General features: G+C 36.7%; 4 protein-coding genes across 4 annotated transcripts; 1 reads left to right on the forward strand and 3 right to left on the reverse strand.

Moving 5' to 3' along the window:
* Positions 1-1537: 1537 nt before the first annotated feature.
* On the reverse strand, positions 1538-7910 carry acaa2 (acetyl-CoA acyltransferase 2). Its single transcript, XM_008418154.2, has 10 exons — positions 7771-7910; positions 6245-6411; positions 6052-6180; positions 4897-5013; positions 4252-4399; positions 3952-4127; positions 2873-3002; positions 2700-2770; positions 2128-2282; positions 1538-2055 (listed from the first exon to the last, which is right to left on the reverse strand). The coding sequence occupies exons 1-10, from the start codon at positions 7784-7786 to the stop codon at positions 1974-1976; spliced, it is 1191 nt and encodes a 396-aa protein (XP_008416376.1). The 5' UTR covers positions 7787-7910; the 3' UTR covers positions 1538-1973.
* Positions 7911-8124: 214 nt separating this feature from the next.
* mrpl40 (mitochondrial ribosomal protein L40) lies at positions 8125-10576 on the forward strand. The gene is made up of 5 exons (XM_008418155.2): positions 8125-8320; positions 8467-8550; positions 9653-9808; positions 9903-9984; positions 10127-10576. The coding sequence occupies exons 1-5, from the start codon at positions 8259-8261 to the stop codon at positions 10352-10354; spliced, it is 612 nt and encodes a 203-aa protein (XP_008416377.1). The 5' UTR covers positions 8125-8258; the 3' UTR covers positions 10355-10576.
* Positions 10577-10724: 148 nt separating this feature from the next.
* Positions 10725-12824, reverse strand: lg9h22orf39 (linkage group 9 C22orf39 homolog). The gene is made up of 3 exons (XM_008418156.2): positions 12727-12824; positions 11347-11514; positions 10725-11256 (listed from the first exon to the last, which is right to left on the reverse strand). The coding sequence occupies exons 1-3, from the start codon at positions 12754-12756 to the stop codon at positions 11146-11148; spliced, it is 309 nt and encodes a 102-aa protein (XP_008416378.1). The 5' UTR covers positions 12757-12824; the 3' UTR covers positions 10725-11145.
* Positions 12825-13114: 290 nt separating this feature from the next.
* Positions 13115-17730, reverse strand: ufd1l (ubiquitin recognition factor in ER associated degradation 1). Its single transcript, XM_008418157.2, has 12 exons — positions 17587-17730; positions 17244-17379; positions 16652-16684; positions 16435-16556; positions 15988-16118; positions 15830-15902; positions 15679-15747; positions 15524-15592; positions 15406-15456; positions 15227-15315; positions 13828-13912; positions 13115-13672 (listed from the first exon to the last, which is right to left on the reverse strand). Exons 1-12 carry the CDS (start codon positions 17587-17589, stop codon positions 13598-13600), a joined length of 936 nt encoding a protein of 311 aa, XP_008416379.1. The 5' UTR covers positions 17590-17730; the 3' UTR covers positions 13115-13597.
* Between the last annotated feature and the right edge of the window lie 153 nt (positions 17731-17883).

The raw sequence follows: 17883 nt of genomic DNA on the forward strand, positions 1-17883 counted from the left end.
CTGTGAGCAGGTGCCAGGTCGTGCTGAAAAATGAAATCTTCATCTCCATAAAGCTTTTCAGCAGATGATACAGCACTCTGGGAACAGCCTATTCGTTCAGAAATTTCTTTCTGTATCTTACCCTCTTGCTTGAGGGTGTCAGTGATGCCTTCTGGACAGCAGTCAGGTCAGCAGTCTGACCCATGATTGCGGTTTTGAGTAATGAACCAGGCTGGGAGTTTTTAAAAGCCTCAGGAATCTTTTGCAGGTGTTTGAGTTACTTTGTTGATTCAGATGATGAGGTTAGCTGCTCGTTCAGAAAACCTTTTCATGACATGCAAATTTTTTGAGACAGGGATTTTAGGTTTTCATGAGCTGTATGCCAAAATGATCAGTATTAAAACAATGAAAGACCTGAAATATTTCAGTTGGTGTCCGATGAATCTAAAATATGTGACAGTTTAATTTTTATCATTACATTGTGGAAAATAATGAACTTTATCACAATATGCTAATTTTTTGAGAAGGACCTGTATGTGTGTATACATACACACACACACACACACACACACACACATATATATATATATTACATTACGGCTGTTTGCTGTAAAAAATATATTTAAAAAAAATCAATTTGTTTGTTGCACAGCCGCGAGTGCGCCCACTAATCAGCCGTGACTGATTAGTTTTTCAAGAACAATCTAAAACACGACTTAGTTAATAAATAGCTTTTTTCCCCATTTCATATTGCTTTAGAATGGTTTATAAATTAACAACTTATTTATAACTGGTTTATGTACTATTTACCACTCTTAAGGGGAGTTTTACTTTAGTTTCCTTGACGTGTCACATTTTGCACGATCTTTTTCTTTTTCAAGAGTATTGTGCCTTTGTAATTTTCTTCTGGTTATTATTTTCATCTATACTTCTCCTGGCTAATTCTCTGCAGTTATGTATGCACTTCTATGTGCTGTTATTCTCTGATACAAAGATTATGGGGAAAAAATCTGGTCTTCATTTTAGTTTGTGTGTTTATCAGTGCACAAAATAGAGCAAAAGAAGAGTTCTGGTTCTGTTTTAGTCCAGTAACTTTATTCTGGGTGAAATTATCCTATTTAGAAATTTACTAAAGCAGAACATGTCCAAGACATGCAATCTGAAGATTTGTACTTTAATATCGGAGCAAGACTTAGAGAAACTCCTGCTTATAGTATAGTATTGTTTTATAAATTGTGGAGTACATAGCGAACCAACACTGGGTTTTTTTTTTATTGTTGTTGCCCTTATCTTTTTGTCTTTCTTTTGGTTTTATTTGTATTTTTCTACTAATTCATGTAAAGCACTTTGAACTGCCATTTTGCTGAAAATGTGCTATATACAGTAAATAAAATTACTTTTACCTTTACCTACCTCATTGCTGTCAAAGCCGTCACAGGGGAATCCAAACAATTTGGATTAAGAAATAAAACTATCCTTTTCTCCATCAATATTTGAAATGCACGTTTACAACAAACGAGAAAGAAAATAAGTGATAGTAAAATGTACAAAACAGCTGTTCTTTTCTGCACAAGTTTATTTGGGATTCTATGACAGAGAAGTACAAAAATTTAGTCCCTTCAGCTGATAAATCACTAAACCCAGAAATGGAAAATATGGAGAGCATTTAAAGGCAAACACTTTATTGCAATACCGAGCTACACATGTTAGCATGCCTCAGGATCAAATCCCTGTCTTTAGGCACAAATGGGCTCCTAAACCCATAGAAGCAGTTTACAGTCATTTGTATACTTTCACAGATCTCTTAAGGCAAACTCAAACATATGCTGCAAAAATCTATTTTCAGAGAATGAGAAAAAAGTTAAATTAGATGTTGTTCTTCATCATTAAGCATGCCTTTGACTGTGCACCAACTACATTTGATCTCATGCGAGTGGAGAGTGTTTCTGTTTGGCATTTATTTCACAGGAATCCTTTAGCGCCTTCTTCGTCTGTTAGCACTTTTCCAGGACGATGGCGATGCCCTGACCGCCGCCGATACAAGCAGAGCCGACGGCGTACTTTCCTCCTCTTCGCCTGTTCGAAACAAAGCTTGTTGTGAGAAACAATTTTGTCTTTTTTTAAGGCTACAGGTAATGATTTGTCTACCTGAGCTCGTGCACCAGGTGAGCAGTGATGCGCGCTCCAGAGGCACCGAGAGGATGACCGATGGCGATAGCCCCGCCGTTGACATTCGATTTTTCTGGGTCAAGCCCAAGAGCTTTGGCAACGGAAAGATACTGAGGAGCAAAAGCTTCGTTCACCTGAATGGAGGAACAGAAACAAACAAGAAGTTCATCAAAGCAGCAACGGCAGAATTACTCTTTAAACTTCTTCATGTAGAAGCAGCAACATTTATTCACACTCTTAGTAAACGTGTAAAAAATAAATAAATACATGAACCATTCAGTGCAGTGGCATAATTTCACACTAAACAAATTGGAAAAAATGAAAAATAATAACGGTAACTAGTTACTACCTTCCTGTATACTTCATACAGAAACCTTGAATAATTGATCCAATAATTTGATTTTACAGCTTTTATCTAAAACCACATGACTGATGAATAAAACTATCAGGTCATTTCAGATGTTTATTTACATCTTAAATACTCTAAGTAATCACTGTGTATAAAGTTAAAGGATAAAGTCAAAATGGCGTCTTTATTCTTTGTGACAAACCTCAACAAGATCCATGTCCTTGACAGACAGGCCGGCCTTTTTAAGAGCTTCTGAGATGGCCGGGACCGGACCTAAAGTGAAACCACATAATTCTGTTTAAAAACTGGAATCGATTCACCAATTATTTTTTATTAATGTAAGCTGATTTAAATCATATCCCTACTATCCCTCACCAATCCCCATAATGCTCGGGTCACAGCCGGACACGTGATAGGACACGATTCTGGCCAGAGGAGTGAGTTTGTGTTCCTTCAGGGCTTCCTCACTGGAGATCACCAGAGCAGCAGCTCCGTCAGAGACTCCCTGCAGACCAACAAGAGACTCGGCTTAGAGGCGACCTGCTTCATTGAGCGGGTTAGGATAGCTCTATGGACGATGCAAGACATGTTTGGTACTTTTTTATTTTGCACAAAATCAGTCTTAGATCCTGAGATCTTAGTCTGCTCAGAATGAGATGTTTTAGAGACTCTTAAAATCAGAATAAGCTGCTGCTGGCCAAATCTCCAACTCAACGTTTACACTCACACTGGAAAATGGCTGCGGATATACAATTATACAACCATGCATCTTTGAAAAGCATTAGCAGAGCCTCCTGCACAACCAACAATAATGCAGCAAATGGTTTCTGGATGATGAGTCCAGAAACCATTTTTCCAGCAGCCATTGTACAGCGAATACAGCGGTAAAACCATCTGACCAAACGTCCTGGAGCTCAGTTTGGATTGCTAGGTGACGAGCTGCGCCTCACTGGGGTTGCTAGGTAACAGCGCTGTATCCAATGAATGTCAGGAGTTTTTTGAAACTGCTAATTTTCCAGACACCAAAAAAACATTTAACTTAACGGCCTGGTGTTTTTTTAAGCACTTTGTTTATAGAAGCAGTTGAAACCCAAATAAAAGTATAAAACATGCAAAATGTGAATTTTGCAAAATAAGTCCCCTTTAAAACAGACGTTTATTGTTATGGGTCTGACAGTTACATACGATAAGACACGATTACGTGATGATGTTCCTGGATTATGGTGGTTCTCCATATTTTATTGAATATTTCTTATCTCAATCCTTAACTGTTTGGACGTTTTCTCTTCTCATCTTGACCAGTCAATTTTTGAAGTCAAAGTAAAGTAAAGCCTCACCGGCTGAAGGTGTTAGACAAGTCAACAACAAAGCTTAACAAGACTTTTATTTAAATAAAAACACAAAACCAAGTAGGCCTTCTCAGTCTATATGTTAAATAAAATAGAGTGTCTCACTGAAGCGTTGGCGGCGGTGACGGTTCCTCCCTTCTTGAAGACAGTAGGCAGCTTGGCCATCTGCTCCAGCGTGGTCTGAGGCCGAGGGTGTTCGTCATGAGTCATGGGCGCTTTGCCCTTCTTCGCCTTCACCTCAACCGGAGCAATTTCAGCTGTGAAGTGACCCCCTTCATGAGCTGCAGGAGGAGAATTTACAGGTTAAATATTTAAAATATGCCCAACGTAAGACGTCATTACAGCTGGAAAAATACAGAAAAACAAATACAGCCCTATAAGGAAGGATGACATCTGCCTGCTCACCTGCCTTCCACCTCTGTTGTGTCTGGTACGCGTAGTTGTCACAGTCCTCTCGTGTTATCTGGTATTTCTCTGCCAGGTTTTCTGCAGTGATGCCCATCGGGGTCTTGATGTGGAGGTCAGTGAGACCCGCCCACAGAGTGTCCTCCAGCTGCCAGAGGGGAGCACAGAGCAGTGAACGGATTGTTTCTGCACATCAAAACAGCTGCTGGTGCTTTTATCAAGTTTATCTGCAAAGCTTTGAAAAAGATCTCAAAACAAATCAACATTTTATAGTAGAGAAATGAGGCTGCACAAACATTTGAGAACTATTCCAATCTTTAAATCAAATGATCCAGTGGAGGAAAAAAACAACAGTTAGGAAATGGATGAAAAACAAAATCACCAGAGGATCAATTATTGGAGCGGCCCCAATAAATAAATAGAAATCAAGCTTTTTTTAATGTGTTCTGTACTTTGCTTCTATCATAAAGGTTTTAGGAACTTAACTATAATGTGAGACTTTCTGAAAAATTATCGCATAAAGTTTAGGCTGATTTCTACAGAAAACAAACTCTTACCAATTATTTTTGTTTTGGTTTCTAGTGCAATAGGACAAAACTAAACTTACAAAGTTTGTAATGTACACATGAAAAAAAAAACAATAACCTTGAGGTCAAACCCAAACTTTGTTCCGAAGCGGATGTTTCGGACGGCGTAAGGAGCTTGGCTCATACTCTCCGAACCGCCGCACAGAACCACCTCCGACTCCCTGAGACAAATCTCCTGCAAACACAAAATTACAAAACCGATTTTATTATGAAGCTACAAACGGAAGTCTAAGAAACTTTGGGTTAAACGTGTGGGAAATTTTTTAATTCTAAGAGTAAAAGATGTTTGTAGAGACAAACCCTCTGCCTTTTAAACAAACACATCCTTTGAGGAAATCCGTTAATTCGTTCAAAATTAAAACTTCAGATTGTTTAGTCCCATTCATAAACTTTTCACCTGGTAAAATTCAAACACTTTTCAGGAATTTTTAAGGTAAGTTTTCAGACTTTTTAGCGCTGTAATTCAGTTAAAAACAACACAAATTAACTAAAGAAATACTGTCTCAAGTCACTATTAAATAATATTTATTTTACTGTTATTAATAGTGTATAATGTAACAAATTTTTATGTTTTTCAATGTTAGTCACAAACACTTTCTACGACTGACTGGTCTGAGAACAAAACACGAATCTAACAACAACCAAAAAAAATTAATAATGTTTAATGTAAAAAATATCAGTTATTTCAGTTACATGGATAAATAATTATTAGGAATAATAAATATTAATTACTATCCAAAAAATCCAAACAAATCTTGTTAATGTAAATTAAATTAAAATGAAATGTTTAAAATATACAAATAAAGTTACAAAAAATATCTACAAAATGTTATTGCTAAGCTTTCTAGCAAATAGAAATAATTTTGGTAATAGTAACAAATGTGAAACAAGAGAATTTTATTCTGATTTAACTTCCGACAAAGAGAAAAAATCTGTCTTCTTATTATCAGTAAATATCGCTTTCCAAATGTAGGCTTTTATTCAAACGTTAGATTGAATTTATTACCAAATTGTGCAGTTTGACTGTCAAACACTTAAGCATTTATACAGAAATCCAACATCAAAACAAAATTCAAGCTTTTCAAGGATTTCAAGCACCTGTATGAACGGTGAATGTAATTTAGAAAATAAGTGACGTAAAGGAGACAAACAGCCAAGTTGTTTTGCGTTAGAAGGAGAGTAAACAGGTCGATGTTTCGTTGTCGTTTCTTACATGAGCGCCGTTGATGATGGACTGGAAACCAGAGCCACACAGTCTGTTCACAGTGAGCGCAGGAGCTGGGATGGGAACGCCACACCTCAGGCCGACGTGACGAGCGATATACGGAGCATCAGCCGAACTCTGAGGAAACACACAACGTTACGTTATGAGAACACAAACCCCTCACGAGCGGAAGCCGACGTACCTGCATGACATTTCCCATGATGATGCTGTTTATGAGTTCTGGAGCGACGGCGCCGGCGGCGAGGGCCGCTTTGGCGGCGTGCTCCGCCAGATCTGTGGCGCTGTGATCCTTCAGCACCCCACCGTACGTGCCGAACGGAGTGCGCTTGGCTGCTACGATGAAAACACCTAGAAAATAACAAAAGAAGAACCTTAGTACAGATGTCAACACAAAAACAATGCTTGATGTTAACATCAGGTCGATGGCTGGCGCTTTATTTATCTACTTAAATATTGGTTTTGTTTAACAAGACAAAACAACTCCCTGATGTTCTGGTTTTATTGGAATGTGTTTTGGAATTATGTTTAGCATAAATATTAGCTCAAAATGATCTTAGCATAAACCAATTTACAATCTAAAATAAAAAAACAGATAGAATTCTGCTATAACTTATAAAGTTCCCCATCCACCATGCATTTTCTTAATTTAGTCTTGCTACGTAATTATGACTTTAAATTATGTTATATTCGTTATTTGAATAACAGCAGAATTCACTTATAATGTAGACGAGTATTTTTCCGTTTCTAGCTCATGAACCACTGTGAACAAACACAGACGTGTGATACGTGGCATCAAACACATGATGCCTTGACCTGGACTGGGCACTCTGTTTCCTTTGATAAACATTAAAATGACGAGTGACTCTCATCTGTGACGTTTGTTTGCCGTTTTGTAATGTAGAACATTATGTCTAAAAATACCCTCAAAGCCCAAAGCAAGGCCAAGTCCATTATTTATTTAGTCATTCAACATAGTTCAATATGTTTTATTAAAAATGTCAGAACCAAATCTGGTATGATTTTTGACTGGGACTATTAAAACAATACTTTAAAAAACCCAAATTAGCAAATATATCCATTAGATTAACATGGTTGTTTTGAGAAGTTAATTAAAAAGACACAGTAGGTCACAATTTGGTGAGAATACTAAAAGTAGATTTTCTTCTTCCAAAAAGTTGATATCATTTTTAAAAATGGAACTAGTTACATAGATCTATTTTTCCCTTTGTTGTATATTATTGTAGTATAGTAAAAACAAACAAACAAAAAAAACTAATCTACCTTTCAATCAAAGAAGGGAGATAAAGAAGTAGCTCAAACCACAAGTACGCATACTTTCTATTAGCCTAAGCATAAACAAACTAAGTTTCTCGAAATGTTATGTTGACTAAGGTTATAAAGCTTTTCTTTAAAAAATATAAAACTAGTAAATATTGTCATAACAAAGAAAACCCCGTGATACCACTCACCTTTAACCTACTTTAAATGACGTGGAGTTCATGCAAGGTTTTCAGCTGCACTTGCTTGTAAACATTGACATAAAAAGCTCTACTTTACAAAGCTCCATTTTCATGTCCCTAATTAAAGCTATGCTCTAGTGCACAAAAAGCAGGAAAATGCGACATTTAAAACAGAGCTACATGGAGCACAAACAAACCTACGTCCGTTTTATTTTAGTCTAAATGCTGAACAGAAATATCAGTTTACCTCTGATGAGCGCCATGGTGTTGGTTCAACAATAATCAGTTTGATAGTTTAAACTTTTAAGCTGGATTTCTGTCTCTGTCTCCTGATCTGCCCACTGTGGGTATATAAAGAAGCGTCCACTGCGACCTTTACCCCAAATAATGCCGTCGCTTCATGTTTTACCCCCACTGCTAGATTCGGCAGAAGATTTACTTCTAAATTTTGCAAAAATTTTTTATTGATAACTAAAAATAACTATATAACTTGATTATTGTAATTAAATCTAAAAATATCTTCTAATTCATACATTTTATGTATTTTTTGCTATTTAAAAATGTTCGAAAATGCGGAAGTAAAATAGTAAACGCACTTTGCTTAATACGTCATCTCTCTGCGCCTTGTCCCTGCTGTGTTCTGTAAGGGGACACAAGTGAGGCGACATGTGAAGATTTTGTTTATGGTTCTTTTTGATATTGGCAGTGTAAATTGAAGCGGCATCCAGTGGAAACATGTCTTCGGCCGTTTCACGATTCATTGGCGGGGTTTTATCCCGACAGGCCGCCGCGTCACGGTAAGCCTTTGTAGAAGAAGAATGATGTGATCCGTGTCTGTCCGAATAAAGAAGAATGGAAGTGAACCAGTACTGAACATATGCTGTCATGGTTTGGTCATGTCGTGCTTTCACATGTGCTGCGGTTTTCTTGTGTAATTTTTCAGCTTGCTTTTGGGAGAATGTAACCCTGCTGTGCAGAGTCCCTGTTTTTTTCCTGTGGCCACACTTAAGACATCTGCACCACTCAGGTATGATACAGTTACCACTAGTTGATTTAAAAAAGAAAAAAATGGGGGGGAAGGATTTGGAGGTTTTCACTTGATTTAAGCTAGATTCATTAAATTGTCTGAAATATATAACTCTCCATGTGAACAATGTAAATATTTCATTTCTTTATTTAACTTGTTAAAAATAAATAAATTTTTCTTTTTGCTGTGCTGCAAAAAATAAAGTCTTAAGTGTTTTTGTCTAGTTTTTAGTGCAAATATCTCAATACCATTGAAACAAGACAAAATGAACTGAGTAACTTTTCAGCAATTTATATGAGCTCGGTTTAAGTCAATAATTCTTTAATACTCATTTTAAAAAGTACTAGTTCTACTGACAGATTATTTCACTTTTAGAAAAATACATGTTTTCTACTGGCAGATTATTTCACTTAAAGAAATACATGTTTTCTATAAGTGAAATAATCTGCTAGTGGAACTAGTACTTTTTTAAGGAATTAGTTACTTAAAACAAGCTCCTATATATTGCTGAAAATTTACTTGTAAGTTAATTTTGTCTTATGTCAAGTTTATGAAGATATTTGCTCTAGAAACTAGATAAAAATATTTGGTAAGATTTTGTGCTTTTGCAATGCAAACTGTATCTGTAGTTTTAGGTTCGTTAGCAGAACTATCAAATAAATTGTATGTCAAAATAAAGGGCATTGAAGGAACTTGAAGTGTGTCTACAAAGCTATGATAGCCTTAAAATATGTTGTATAAACACAAACAGTATTGTTTCAAACTACTTGGAAACTATGTAATCAAATCAGAAAAAATCTAATACCATTAAGATCCAGAGTCCATTTATTTGTTACACTTTTTTGTCCAAATTTCAAGTTGTACAGCAGCATCCTTGTTTCATTGAATGAAAAAACAAGAGGGCAAAATTTGTTTAAATCCATCATGTGATTCGTAATCATGGAGCAAGTTCTACTCAGTTAGATGCCTTAAAAATCCAGACATTTCACCTGTTCAACAATGAAATACTAGAGAATAATAAAACATAAATTTCTCCTATTTAAACATGCACATGTGGTGAAATAAGAATGCTCATGCAGAGGTGTGGTTTATGTTGCATTAGAGCGGAGCCAAAGAAGAAGAAGAAGGTGGATCCACGGAGGGAGCAGATGATGAGGGAGAGACTGAAGAAGAAGCTGAAGAAGCTGGAGAGGGTTCCACCTGAACTCATCCCCATAGAGGACTTCATCACTCCCACTAAATGTTTGGATGAAACGAGGTACAGCTCAGTTCAAAGTTCCACATTTCTTGTTTTTTTCCTGCTAACCCTTTTTTAAGTTTTAAATTGTTTTTTAATTTATTTTATAAAAAAGAGAGCGCATTCCTCCAACGGTGTCATTTGAAGAAAGTGAGAGTCGCGCGCTTCTTCTGAAAGAGTGGAGTCGATACAAACAGGTTATTATTCATCTTTCACCATTTTATTCCTAAACCTCTAAAATGAAGATTACTTTTGACTTTCAAGAGCCTGTTTTTGCGTCTCGTTTCCGTCATATAAAGTTAGAGATGCGTATATTTACATTTGTCTCTGTATTTTCAGAAGCAGCACATGGCTGAAGTAGAGGCCATCGAACTCGCTCTGGAGGCTCAGAGGGAGGCGCTAGAGGAGCTGAAAATGGAGTCTGAGGAGCTTTACCGGGCGGCGCTGAAGCCAGATCCACTTCTGCTTCCTTTCACTCATGAAGGCCCTGCCTACACGCCTCCAATCCCCAATTATGACGCTCCGGATGGGAAGTATAATGACATTACTAAAGTGTACACACAATGAAAGTCTGTGGGCGGCGCTTCTTTCTTTTTTTACTGTGTGAACAGAATTGATTGGGCTGTGATGCTGCGTTTATCAGTCTGTAAAATCTGCCTTGATGGAAACTGACTAGAAGGCATTCTTGCTCATCACAATTACTGTCATCATAATTATTCATGAGTTGTTTTTTTTTATTCAAACCTCTACAACAATGTTGAAAATAAAAGCTTCTTTGTTTAATCAAAACACTGATTGTTTAATTTTTGTTAAATAAGAACACTGATATGTGTTGAATCTTTATGTAATGAGGGAAAAGGAGTGATTCTACACCACACAGCACAGCTAGTTTGGAGTGTAAATGACCTTTCAAAATATGCATCTCTACTATGATGGGTGAAGTTTGTTTTAAGTTTATGGGTATTTATTTTAAAATATTTTTTTCTTGGACTCCTTCCTGAAATACAGCAGGAAACAAAATTAGCAGTAGCTTAACATCGATAACAAAACTTGCATTATAGAAGCATTGAACACTAAACTGATTTCATTTTGCACGTTTTAATTCAAGTAACGCTTTAAAGTTTACTCTTAAATAAACAAAGCACAACAAAGCTCTTGCAGTTTAAATATGTTTTTCAATTATGGGTACTACATGAAGTTACATTTCAATTAGTCCCTCCTTTGAGTCCAAAGATCAATGAATCAGTTTAGAAATGGCCGGTTTCAGTCGATTGTCCATGAAGTGAACTATTACATATTGCATTGGTTCAGAGAGCGGCGGAAGATGGCTCTTCAGATCAGGAGTCTTGCAGGGTGTACTAGTCCAGAGGCCGGTGCCAGTCACCAGGAGGCGCCTGCCTCAGTTTCCACACTGGGGTGAAGTTTTTCTGCTCTTCCAATCGTCTCCTTTCACTTTTCTGTAATGCGTCCTACAACATAAAAAACAAAGGTACATCTTTATGAAACTAGAAAAGCCCAAATTTACGTCCTTTTCAGAATACGATTTCCTAGAGTTGCACCTTAGCTTCTGTGAGTTTGTGACTTTCCCATTCTCTGCAGTTATGGTAGTCCTCTTTCCACTGCTGGCAGGACGGGGCGGTGCCGTAGGTGTAGTAATGGTGAAAATTATTCCTGAAACCTTTGCAGTGCCTGAACTCACTCAAGTAATCTTCGCAGGCTCGATGTGGCTGCAGGAACACAGGTACAAATAAAGTAGTTAGCTTGGCTTGTTCTGGTAGTTGTGTGTTTAACAAGGAGCGCCAGAGGAGAGGAAAGTAAGAATAATATGGACGAGCTCAAATCCACAGAAAATTGAAAAAATACATCTTTTCAGATTTCTCAGCTTGTGTGTTAAATGGTGAAGTTCTCTTTTCTCGACCATGCATGTCACCATATTTTAGACAAGTTAAAGAAATCAAAACCTCTGTAGCGCTGCGTTTTGGACAGGTGAGACAAAGAGGTTTGATGATTTAAGCACATTTTCCTCATACCAAGCATGGTGGGGGAAGGATGATGCCCTGGGCCAACCATAAACTCTTGTTTATTTAACTATTGTGGAGTTAGTTTTGATGCCATCTGTTCAACTATTCAAAGTGTTCAAACTGGCCAAAGTCAGGTCATGCAACAGGATAATAATCCCAGAAACATCTGAAAATCTACAACAGAAAGACAAAAATTAACATTAAAAGGCTGAAGTATTGCAAGACCACAACCCAAGTACAGATTACTCTGGATCTGAATCCGATCTGATGGGATTGATCTGTCTTTAATGACTAATTCATATTATTACTCCTAAAGGGGGTTACATAAATTATTGAAACATAGTGAACTTATTTTTATTATGAATGTGCTGATATTTGCATTTATTTTATTGATGTCATTTCTCATTACTGTAGACAAGAATAACGTTAAGACCTATAATTAATTTTTTAGGCAAAACTGTGTCCAAAAAATGTATCTTGTACACAAATAATATACCACTACTTTCAAATTTGGATTGGCCATTTATTTCCTGAACGCATTCAAATTAAAACAGGGAAACGGCACCCAGTGGTGATTGTCATTGGAGCTACACGGCAGGTTTTGTTTTGTTTTTTCTTTTTAGAAACTATAACGTGTCTAATTTTTAAAAAAGAAATTCAAAATTGAATAAAACCAGGATAGGCTTCTTAATAAATGTATATTAAAAATCGTATCCCGACTATTCTTGATATTTCACACGGTTACTAGCGGTCAGGGTTACGGAGAATTTACTTAGCATCGAAAGCTAATAACCTTGTCAATTTATTCACCAAGGTTAAGCCTCAGATAAACCAATCAGCAAAACCGATGACTAAACAAATTAAACAAAAATACGTTATGAATAGCTCGATTATGAACACGTTTTAGGGATAATTTACCCTCCACGCTCTTTCTGCAAGCTGCTCCATAGTTAGCGTTTAATATTAGAAGTGTTTCCGGTTACATGCTTTTCAAAACAAAAGCACCACCGCAGTGTTCGCAGCTTTTGACTTTGAAAATACCAAACTCTTCCAGACGCTGGATCAGCTTGTTTAAGTTTTGGAATAATGTATGATCTACATTAAATAACCCAAATTTGAACCAGTTTTGCCGTTTTATTTTTTATATACTCATGTTTCCCAATCTGTCTTTTACACGTGATTTTATCCACAATGTTACACTCCATCACAACTTCAAACCAGGTATTTTTTAATAAATGTGCATAATTGATGTAAAGTGGCTACATTATTTTATTCATACATAACTGACAACAAAAACAACTGCAGACAATGTCAAAGTAATCCTTTATTTGTCTATAAATAAACCAGGAAAGAATGTCAGCAAACTATAACTGAGTGAAAAAAACAAAATAATTCAAACATAAAATAGTTCTTATGAAAATTTGAAATAAAGTTATTGGTCCCATTGTCTGAACTACAATGGGGATTCTGGAAACTGTATATTTCAGGTGCAATATTTGGTCAAAAAATAATTCTGGTAAATGGTGGACAGAAAGAAAATGACTCATAATAATATGTTGATATCTATTGAGACTGGCTCAATTAAATGACCCTGTGAAAACAGATTATAACTGAGAACCAATGCAGCATGTTTGAGCAAAAGTCTTACCACCAGAGTTCAATATGATTGATTGAGTTCTGACATAACACACAAAGAGGCGAGTGTTTCTTCAGATCAGTGTTTTTTTTTTTGTTTTTTTTACTTTGCTGTTGATGGTGTCACATAAGCCGAATATACATTTCAAGTAATTCAAGGCTTTCTGCCCTTCTTCCGCAGTGACTGTCCTTGTCCAGAAAAGGCAATAAATCTGTTCATGGCGTCATCCTGGGAGAAGGAAAACATATATTTAGAGAGTGTTAATGAAACCAAAACCACTTCAATGCCTTGATCTTCTGAATTAAACCTCTATGTTCAATGTATAACACTAAAAAACTGTGTGGGTTAAGTAATTAAACACTTTATAAAACGTATTTACTCACGTCTTCTACGTTTCTCCTGGGCTGAGGCCTGGAGTTTCTGATGAAGGTGATCCGGCCGACTTTAAAGTCATAGTTTGGAATACCTCTGTGATAAAACATTTAATATTAGGCTTTCAGTGATTTCCAAACTGCATAGTAGAGTTTCTGAGATTTATAAACAACAGTAAACTGTCAAAAACAAAGGTCTAAGTGCATCCATCTGTGCTACAGTTTGGCCAAATGTACTAATGTAACACTAAACCTTGCATTGTTGAGACTGAGGTGTCTGACCAGGGTAATAGGGTGAAATGTCCTTGTTTCTGCCATTTAAAAAAAAAAACCTTTATAAAAAAGAGAAATTAATTTGAAAACTCTGGTGTTTTTCTGCGCTCGCTCTATTTTATTAAATCATACGTATCCAAATCTGGAATCTACTCTCATACTTTTTAAGATTACACTTGCAGTGTAAGTGTTTACACTGTTTACTGGTAAATGGTGGACAGAAAGAAAATGACTCATAATAATATGTTGATATCTATTGAGACTGGCTCAATTAAATGACCCTGTGAAAACAGATTATAACTGAGAACCAATGCAGCATGTTTGAGCAAAAGTCTTACCACCAGAGTTTTGCAGTGTAAGTGTTTACACTTACACTGCAAAAACAAAAATCTTACCAAGTATTTTTGGTCTAGTTTCTAGTGCAAATATCTTTGGATACTTGAAATAAGACAAAACTAACACAAAAGTAACTTTTTAGCAAGATTCAGAGATTGTTTTAAGTAAATAATTTCACAATATTGACAAAAATGTACTTGTTCCATTGGAAGAATAAGGTTTTGTTAGCTCCAGTGGCCTCCACCTGAGGGTAGTTAGACAGGAAGGAGGGCCACGAGGGATGGGGAAGACATGTGGCAAATGTCACCAGGCCGGGAATCGAGCCCACGACCACCGGCATGAGGACCAAGGCCCCAACACATGGGCCGTGCCCTGCCCCTGCGCCACCACAGCACCCCATAACAAGACAAGTTATAAGTTAATTTATCTGCCAACGGAGCTAGTACTTTTTCATCAATATTAAGGAATTATTTACTTAAAACAAGCTCCTATATCTTGCTGAAAAGTTACATTAAAGTTAGTTTGTCTTATTTCAAGTGTGCTAAGATGCTATGATATTTGCTCTATAAACTAGACCAAAATTACTTAGTAAGATTTTGTGTTTTTGCAGTGTAAACTTGACTTTCTGGATGCTTTTCTTCTGTCAGTGAGATTGACAAAACTAGTTTTGAGCAACAAAAGTCTTTGGGTGTCTGAAATATGTGTTACCTTGGTCTTTTCTCAAGCTCTTTGAAAATATTTTACAGTGAGCAGAAACGCCATAATGCTGTGGATTTGTTTATTAATGTGTGCATGTTTTCACCTTTTGATGTCGCTCGCAGTTAGAGGAGCAGGACTGGGTTCAATCCCCTTTGTTTTCCCATCTAGGCGATTTCCAGAGCCAGTGAAAGCCTGGCAAGACATCACAAACGATGACTCACATAGTTTCAACACCTTCACTGACATTTGGTTTGTCTGAGTTTAACCGCAGTAGGATCTCACTCTGAATCCTGTGTCCATGTCAGCATAACTACTGGCGTCTCCTTCTTCCTCCTGCCAAGAAACGAGTTTTATCTCATTGCTCAGAACATAAAACGTTCAGACACTTTCTGGGTCTTACGGTTGGTTCATCGTGGTTCTGAGTCCGTCGCTCAGGCTCTTTGTAACCCAAAGGAGCATCAAAATCCACCTGAGGTGCACAGTGATGACATGAGTGAAGCAATGAACATAATAATATTATTCATCTACTGCCTGAGATAATGATAAGAGTCTTACATTCATGTCACACTCGATGATGGATACAGCTTTGTCGGGTTTGGTTTCCATAACTCGCAGCTCGTAGATCTGAAGTAAACAGTTTTAAACGCATGATATGCAACTCAATAATGGAAAGTAATATATATTATTTTGTAATAAACATTTTTACCTTTTCATTGTAGTTTATGGCTATGACATCACCAGTCGTCAAGCACGCAAAGTTTCTCAGAGCGTTCTCAAGACTGCAAATATAAGAAAGACTTTTATAAAACTGCTCAGCTAAAAAAGAAAAATTTAAAAAAGCAACAGAATGGACAGATTTCATACACTGCTTTGGGGTTTGTTATATCTAGGAAGTCAGGGCTCTGTGGCTGAAACTTTGAATATGTGGCCACCATAAGGTTGACGCTTTCCACTTGAACTAGTCCGCCTTCTTCCAGGAGAAGATTCTGCATCATCTGCAATGAAAGACAGACACATATTTAGATGTCAGATACATATTTAAAGTACTGATAACTTTAAATATGTATTTTTGTTGTGTTTTTTTGTTGTTAGAAGTTCAAACAATAAAAAAATGAATCTATGATCTGGGATTAAATGAATATTTCTAGGAACCTTTAATTTACTGTTGTACTTGCTACAAGTTGCTTTTACTTACACAGAACAAATATTCATCCATGAACTAGCACAAAAAATTCATGCGCCTTCCCACAAAAGAAAATATGGTAAAACATATGGTTGACCACTCGGTGTGCTATTTGATTTCCTCCTCACCCAGTGTGGAAGGTAACAGATTCCTTCATCTGCCACAAACTCCAGAACTCCACAGTGGGTCATCCTGTCTGAGTTCTTGTTGGTGAGTTTGAACAGCATTGGATAGGTGATGTTAAGCCTGCCTGTTCACATAAAAACATCAGAAAAATGAGAAACATGGAGGATCATGAAACAAAATGGAGGAAAACAAGAAGTGTTTGGTTTGACTTGAACTTACTGAGCTGATCAAGCGCAGAAGGTGGCATAATTACTAAAGGAAAAAAGAGAGAAATTGTAAATGTTTGCACACACACAAAAACACACACACAAAATAATCTCTTTAAACAATATTAAAAAAATAAACATGACAGTATGAAAAAAAAATCTGATTTGGATTAGGATTTGAGATTTCTTTTTGGTTTGTAAATATAATCTTGGTGTTGAATCCATAATATAAAAGTAATTTAGAAAAAAGACAAAGTAGAAAATAAATATGTAATATTTAACTCAACTTTAAAATTATATATATATATATATATATATATATAAAATTTTATTCATGAACTAGCACAAAAAATCCATGCGCCTTCCCACAAAAGAAACTATATATTGTTTCTTTTGTGTGTGTATATATATATAATTTTAAAATTGAGTTAATGTGACTGCTAAATTAATCCTAAACCTCTTCCAAACCCTAAAATTAGTACAGTATTACTAGGATTTCTAACTAACTTATATGATACATTGTATTTCTGCCAATTATGTGTGAAACAGCACACGTTGATAACAGTGATGATGCACTTTTTAAATCCTTCTCTGGTGACACTCACTTTTGCCTCCTTTCTCCACATCGGAGCGGTCGTTGGGTCCAGCCAGCATGGACACCGAGTAGCAGCGGTACTGAGTGGAGAAGCGGTTCGGAAAGCCCCGGGCCATCGGGTGGTCGAACACATGATGGAAGGAAAACTGTGGAGTTCAAACACGATCTGTTAACTTACAAATAAAACAATTTTCAGTGTTTCACATCGGGGAACGACTTTAACTTCATGATGACGGAGCATCTTTCTGCTCTGCGCCAGTGTTGTTGTTAGCCGCTAGTTAGCCCAACTGCTAAAATTACAACTTTTTGTACATATTTAGCGCCACGGAGAGCAGTAGAAACTCCTTGCTTACCATAGTGACGTCGTCAGGTCTTGGTTGGTAAAAAGGTTTAAGTTAAAGTGACCGTTTCAGGTTGTTTTTGTTGGTTCTGCGTCCTCTTGTTTTCTTCCTTCTCCTGGAAGTGTTCGAGCTGACAGGGGGAAATGACGTCTTCTTGACCGATAGCCAATCAGAGTAGGTATGAGCAATGACGTATCACTCCCCACAGTGGTGTTTACTTCAAAATAAGCGTTCGACTCAAAAGCTAAAATATTAGAAAACAAACGTTTAGTTCCTAATTAGATATGAAAAAGCAAATAAAGATAACAT

The sequence above is a fragment of the Poecilia reticulata genome, linkage group LG9 (assembly GCF_000633615.1).
Source record: "Poecilia reticulata strain Guanapo linkage group LG9, Guppy_female_1.0+MT, whole genome shotgun sequence".
Lineage (NCBI taxonomy): Eukaryota > Metazoa > Chordata > Actinopteri > Cyprinodontiformes > Poeciliidae > Poecilia > Poecilia reticulata.

Bases quoted from the DNA above. Each gene is read 5' to 3' on its own strand.
- acaa2 (XM_008418154.2), bottom strand. The intron at 6,181-6,244 runs GTACGTCGGCTT...GTGTTTCCTCAG, and splicing joins TCATGGGAAATGTCATGCAG to AGTTCGGCTGATGCTCCGTA. The intron at 2,056-2,127 runs GTAGACAAATCA...TGTTTCGAACAG, and splicing joins CACCTGGTGCACGAGCTCAG to GCGAAGAGGAGGAAAGTACG.
- mrpl40 (XM_008418155.2), top strand. From the start codon at position 8,259: ATGTCTTCGGCCGTTTCACGATTCATTGGCGGGGTTTTATCCCGACAG. The intron at 9,809-9,902 runs GTACAGCTCAGT...TTTATAAAAAAG, and splicing joins AAATGTTTGGATGAAACGAG to AGAGCGCATTCCTCCAACGG. The intron at 9,985-10,126 runs GTTATTATTCAT...CTGTATTTTCAG, and splicing joins AGTGGAGTCGATACAAACAG to AAGCAGCACATGGCTGAAGT.
- lg9h22orf39 (XM_008418156.2), bottom strand. From the start codon at position 12,756: ATGGAGCAGCTTGCAGAAAGAGCGTGGAGG. The intron at 11,515-12,726 runs GTAAATTATCCC...GTGTTCCTGCAG, and splicing joins TTGCAGAAAGAGCGTGGAGG to CCACATCGAGCCTGCGAAGA. The intron at 11,257-11,346 runs GTGCAACTCTAG...TTTATGTTGTAG, and splicing joins ACAAACTCACAGAAGCTAAG to GACGCATTACAGAAAAGTGA.
- ufd1l (XM_008418157.2), bottom strand. The intron at 16,685-17,243 runs GTGAGTGTCACC...TTTTTCCTTTAG, and splicing joins TGTGGAGAAAGGAGGCAAAA to TAATTATGCCACCTTCTGCG. The intron at 15,593-15,678 runs GTAAGACTCTTA...TGTGCACCTCAG, and splicing joins TCATCGAGTGTGACATGAAT to GTGGATTTTGATGCTCCTTT.